The sequence below is a fragment of the Anguilla anguilla genome, chromosome 1 (assembly GCF_013347855.1).
Source record: "Anguilla anguilla isolate fAngAng1 chromosome 1, fAngAng1.pri, whole genome shotgun sequence".
Taxonomy (NCBI): Eukaryota; Metazoa; Chordata; class Actinopteri; order Anguilliformes; family Anguillidae; genus Anguilla; species Anguilla anguilla.
Window position 1 is genome coordinate 76,755,880 of NC_049201.1, and position 6,274 is coordinate 76,762,153.

Consider the following 6,274-nt stretch of genomic DNA (forward strand, 5'->3'; position numbering starts at 1 on the left):
ACTTTCATGTGTTTTTTTTTGTCTGTTTTATTTGAGCTGGTAGAAAGCACGAGGGTAGCAGGTAGAGAAGGGGTCACAGCTCAGACTGTGCCCTGGCAGGGGATTGACCCCCCCGTCCCGACTCGTATGGGGTGGCCCCTACCGACTGAGCCATGCACACCCCCCCCCCCCCCCCCCCCCCAGCGTTTTAACAGAATAGAATAGAACATTATTGTCAAAGGCAAAGGCTGGAAGTTTGTCTTTTGGTCTCTGCTCAGAAATAGAAAATAAACACAAAACACAGTACAATCACACAAGAAATCACATCAAAATGAATCGCTTGTCGTCTGGTTTTATTCAGTTGACCAACCAACAGTTGGGACAAAAGATCTCTTATGGGTGTTCTTTTTGGCTACTGGCGCTCTGAAACGTCGACCAGAGGGAAGGAGCTCAAAGTCGCTGTGGAGGGGGGTGACTGGGGGGGGGGGGGGTCATTTACTCTATCCAGAGCCTTTCCGTGTGCTGCTGAGTAATACAGGTCAACCAGCTGCCGTTGCTTTCTTCCCAGCTGTGTTGACGGTTGTAGCGAATTGATTTAATCATTCGGTGTGTGATTGGTGTTCTGTCGCTCGGTTTTTGGCGCCCCCTGCAGGCCAAGGAGGTGGAGCTGCAGCTCATAAACAAGGTGCTGGAGGACAGCGCCCTGACGTCGCTCAAGTTCCGCGAGTGGAAGGAGAGCAACGAGCACCTGCTCCAGGAGATCGACAGGCTGGCGGCGGAGCGCGAGCGGCAGGAGGCCGCCGGGCCACAGCCGCTCGCGCCGGCCGACGCGGTCGCCGCGGAGACGGGCGCCGAGGGCGACGACGCGTCCGGACTGAGGCTGAGCGACGGCGAGCAGCTGGTGGACGCGGAGCTCTCGGGCGCGGCGCACGCCGGCGGCACCGTCTCTCCGGCGGGAACCGAGCGCCAGGAGCCCAACGGGCAAAGCCAGAGCCTGGCATCGCCGCCAACGGACAATTACTTCTTCATATGAGACGCCGGCGCTGCCCTGCGCACGGCTGGGATCCCACACTCCAGCCCTGCAGGGGGCGCTGTGTCTGCCGGTTTAACTCCAGTCCTGGAGGGGGCGCTGTGTCTGCAGGTTTAACTCCAGTCCTGGAGGAGGTGCTGTGTCTGCAGGTTTAACTCCAGTCCTGGAGGGGGCGCTGTGTCTGCAGGTTTAACTCCAGTCCTGGAGGAGGGCGCTGTGACTGCTGGTTTAACTCCAGTCCTGGAGGAGGGTGCTGTGACTGCTGGTTGAACTCCAGTCCTGGAGGAGGGCGCTGTGACTGCTGGTTGAACTTCAGTCCTGGAGGAGGGCGCTGTGACTGCTGGTTTAACTCCAGTCCTGGAGGGGGCGCTGTGACTGCTGGTTGAACTCCAGTCCTGGAGGAGGGCGCTGTGACTGCTGGTTGAACTTCAGTCCTGGAGGAGGGCGCTGTGACTGCTGGTTTAACTCCAGTCCTGGAGGGGGCGCTGTGACTGCAGGTTTAACTCCAGTCCTGCAGAGGGTACTGTGAACTCCAGGCCTGGAGGGGGCACTGTGTCTGCAAGTTTAACTCCAGTCCTGGAGGAGCGCGCTGTGACTGCAAGTTTAACTTCAATCCTGGAGGGGGTGCTGTGACTGCATGTTTGACTCCGGTCCTGGAGGGGGCGCTGTGACTGCAGAGTTAACTCCAGTCTTGAAGGGGGCAGTGTGCATACAGCTTTAACTCTGCTCCTAATGGCCACAGTGTCTGCAGTTTTAAATCTAGTCTTGGGGGGCACTTAAACCTGCGGTGACAGTGCCCCCTTCTGCACTGAAGTGAACCTGCAGGCAGTGTGGCCCTCCAGGACTGGAATTTGAGATCCTTGCTGTAGCGTATGTTCTGTTTTTATTTGGAACCTAATTTCAGAATGGCAAAATGATGTAAGTAATGTAACATATTATTATTAACTGGATAATGATGTAAAAATAATACATTCTCCCAGAAAAATTTGGTTTTGTCAATGTATTCTTTTTGGAAGGAGGCAGACAAGGAAGGTGGATAACATCTGTTGTATAACTCAATTGTGACTCACTGGTCATTGTTTTGTCATGTATTTATGGGGTTGGAGTTTTCAGCACATTTATTTTCATTTTTTTACAGTTTCGTCGCAATTTTAACAATTTTTAAAAAAAGAAAATATTAAGCAAATGTTTAATATATCTTTGTGTACATATACACAAGTGTACATTAGTTTTATACGTCATTTTAAAAAAGTACCTCATTAGGTTTTCGCAAATCTAAAGTGTACGCATTTGCATTAAAGTTTTGTCACCACTGTGAGCCATGACCAAACGTTACTGCCTGAAACGTGTTCTTCTGCAAACTGTGGTACTGTAGCCTGTGGTCCGTTGAGCCAAGAAACGTTGCTGTCACCAACGCATGGAATTCAGTTGGGGGGAAAGCGGTAAGCTTTCGAAAAGTGCGTCTGAGCAAGCCGTCTTTCACCGTGCGTGTACTGGTTTTGGATCTTGGCAGCCAGTGATTCTTTGCACCCAGGTGTACTGCTGATTGTTTGGATGTGAGAACTGTGCGATGCTTTAAACTCCACCTGCGGACACCAGGAGAGAAAACCTCACCTGTTCGTCTACGCCCGCCGCCCTTGAGAAATGCAAGCGTGTGCAGACCTGTCTGTGTAGGTCACCCATGCGTGTGTCTGTCGTGTCAGAGCAATAAAGGGCCTCGAAGATCATAGATCCGCTCGCTGACTGAGTGTGTTTGCATGCGTGTGTAAAGCGAAAACACAAATGCGTACTTCATATTTAACCATCCTGTCTTTGTAAAAAAAAAAAAAAACGCTTTTTTTATTTTTACATTTTTACACTGCTGTGCTTTCTGATACAGGTGTACAGTAGCGCTTGTATACAAGTGTCATGTCCTGTCTCATGTGTGTGCTGTGTCTGATGGCTCATTTTTCTGTAGGCTATGTATGGTGTGTCGGGGGAAGTGAGCATTAAGTAAAATAAGTTCAATTTCTACATCCAGCAGATTTAACAGCGAACACACTGAACACAAGTGCATTGAGTAAACACCTAACTTGTCCAACATGTAAAATATATTTTCGAAGATATATCAATATATCAATTATCAAACGAGTCATCAAATTTGTTCGTAGGCAGAGCAACCTACAGGATCAACGTTCATCAACCGTTGTTTAATTTCAATTTCCTTAAAAAAAGAGGATGTTAGACACAAACAAGTTGCAGTCACGAAAGAAAGAAGCAAATAGTAAACTTGTTATTCCCCACTAACGATACAGCGTCTTCATCTCCGATTTCACTGAGTGGGGGACAATTTCTTGACGCCTAATGTTAGTAGTCTGGATGCAGTTAAGCCAAGCTTTTGATGGATAAACAGTAGACTAATTTGAAGTAGCCAACTAAACTTGCACGACTCTCCTAAAAAATGTGAAACAGTGACACCTGCTGTTTGACAAGTGGCACTTTGGAGGTCGCAGATAAAAAATCATCTTGCAGCTACCTATCCAATTTTTAAAAAAAGCTACAATCCAATCACTCAATCCAAAAAAAAAAAAATTAAAAAAATAGTAATGCAACATCAGCCTACCTAATAAGTTACTTCACAGCTCAGTAATTGTATAATTCGTCCAGGCACGTAGAGCTACTGAAATCCGTCCTGCTAGAGTGTGTGAAGTATCTGGTTTCTTTTGCTAATTACGTACCGTGTTAGATTTAAACTTTTCCTTGTGGTTTCCTTGTGTTAACTCTTTATAGTGTTAGGTAACTATCTGGCGCTTTTTGATGCTTAGAATTGATAGATTGGCTACTTGGCCTTATTGTTGGCGATGATTAGTAGGCACTCTGACTGAATTAGAGTACTCAGCACGTTATTTGAATCAGGTTTTCAATTGTTAATTGGGTGCACTTGGAGCGATGCTAGCGTCACTCCCTCTCAGTTCTATGTGCCAGCTCCCCATTCCAGTCTGTTCTTTCCCCCCAGAAGGCGCTTCCAGCGACGTGGCCCCCCTCGACAACGGAACTTCTCCAGCCTGTTAATGTTTAATGTAGTATTTTGTACGTTCTTGTGCCCGGTATACCGTTATTTAAAATAGCTTATGCGTTTTAAAAATATATATATCTTGGTAAAGAATCACAGTTCACAGTGTTAACTTTGGCAGTTGTGTTGTTTAATTTCAGAGTCCTAAAAAACACAAGTTGAATAAATTGTTACAATTGAGTGCTAATATGAAGTTGTGCCATTTGTGTATAGCATGACCTTGAGAGAAACGGTAGTCTGTTTTAATTTACAAAAAAAAAAAGATAGCAGCTGTGTTGTCCTCCTGGTGAGTGATACGAAAATAATTTTTTTATAATTTGAGAAGTTGAAGTTTGAGTTGTCGGTAACTTTACGTTTGTGACTAAAGTCATGTTTGGGAAACGTGATAAGAGCTATACTCCCACGTCCGAGAAAGGTGGAAAGGCAGTCCCTTAAGTGGATTTCCTTATTAAGGATACAAAGGGTTTTATTCAGTCTTATTTGGGGGACATTGAAAAATACATCGGAAATAAGTATGATTTTCATGTTGACGAAGATGAGGTTTGGAGTTTGAATGAAATCAAGAAAACATACGGGAAATTCCAACGCGTGCCTGATGAACGCGTAAACTCCCCCTTGTTTTGCTTATTGTCAGTCATATGCAAAGGCGGGATGAGAGAAATGCCAAGGATGAAACAGACCGCCTCCTTGACATTGAAAGAGAAAAAGTTAAAAATATAGCCGAAGAACTGAACAGTGTTAAAGCAAATACGGCCGAGAGACGCAGAACTAATTGCATTAAAAGAACAGCTTTGACGTTTGCAGAATGCACAGTTGTTGGCTCCTGAGAGTGGGGTGTCCGCAAGGCCAGTTCAGCCTTCTGCCCCACCTCGTTACGAGGAGAGGAAGCATGTTATCTTGGCTTGTAATGATGAATGGACAAGCAGTGATGGCGAAACGTCAGATAATGACATGGCAACGGTAGCACCACAGTTGAGAGCGTTAACGCAAAGACTGATTAAAGAAGAAAAGCAGAAACATTCTTCACCACCTTCAATTGACGACTGAAGACTCACCTCTTCAGGCTGCACCTCTCCCCACCCCTCCCTACCTCCCTGTAGTCTCTAATAACTGACTTTGTAATCTCAGGGTTGTAGCTAGGTAAGCTGTTTATCTTAGTTGACTTAATTATTGCACTTGTGCCTACTCAGCTATCGCTTGTTTTATTTGCATAGACTGCTTTGTTGCTGTTTTTATTGTGTTAATCAGATTAAGATACAGGGTCCAAGTTAAACTACGCGGTCGTTCCCTGCACTTGGAACTGTACTTCCCTCTAGGGTTTTCAACGCACCTGTTCCCGGTTTTGGTTATACACTTTGTTGTACGTCGCTCTGGATAAGAGCCAAATGCCAAATGCCTGTATGCATGCATAATGCATGTAATGTAACGTAGCTAATTATTGACTTTCATTTAGCTGATAGTGATATACAGAGTGAATTACTATGTGCAATTTTGGGAGGGACAGCTTTGGCAGTTATGGAAATGTTTTTATTCTGGTGTGGCCTGACCCAGGATCTCCAACATGGCGCCCGTAGATGTATTAACCAATTTTAAGTTATGCGGGACTGGGTTCACTGGGGGTCTCCTGTGTGTGATTCCTCCTGGCCTTAACGATCGCATTTTTTCCCCCCATCCAAGGCGAAAACCGTCCTGTATTCAGGTCCCTAATTTACCATCCACAAATTATTTTTTTCTTTTTGTCCTTTGTGTTGACTAGCCAAAGGGGGGGGATAATGAACGGTGTGCTCCGCAGCTGTGACCTCGGCACCGTCGCTGCTGGATCCTGAAGCACCGCTTCACAGATGGGGTTTGTTTGCTCTCCTGTAACCGAGCACTGATGTCTGTCCAGTTTCCATGGTTACCGTAAAGCAGCCCGAGTTTTGCATTTGCGATTACTGACGTCTGTTCCTGGACACTAGGCTATTATAAGCCCTTTCCGCTGATCTGATGTGTATAATTTAGCTCGAATTTCAATGTTCTTTCTCAACTTGTAAGAGTTTGTATGCTGCAGTGATTAATTGTGACACATGATATAGCTTGTTGCTGGGGTTTCAAAAAAAAAAAAAACTCTTTAGACAGAGACAGCCATGCAGAACAAAACAATCTAAATAAGCAATAAAATTCAGCTTGTCTTTTACTGGGAACACACCAATGAAATGACAGCCCACACCCCA

At 45.8% G+C, this 6,274-nt stretch overlaps 1 protein-coding gene across 2 annotated transcripts in view; it reads left to right on the forward strand.

Moving 5' to 3' along the window:
• cnksr1 (connector enhancer of kinase suppressor of Ras 1) overlaps positions 1–2,934 on the forward strand; it is a 47,789-nt gene extending 44,855 nt beyond the window's left edge. The window contains exon 21 of one of the 2 annotated variants that reach the window (XM_035383625.1): positions 632–2,738. In XM_035383625.1, the coding sequence (XP_035239516.1) occupies positions 632–1,012 (381 nt within the window). In that variant the 3' untranslated portion in view covers positions 1,013–2,738. Of the gene's footprint in view, positions 1–631 lie in introns of both variants that reach the window. The other variant, XM_035383633.1, reaches the window with a different exon arrangement.
• Positions 2,935–6,274: the final 3,340 nt, after the last annotated feature.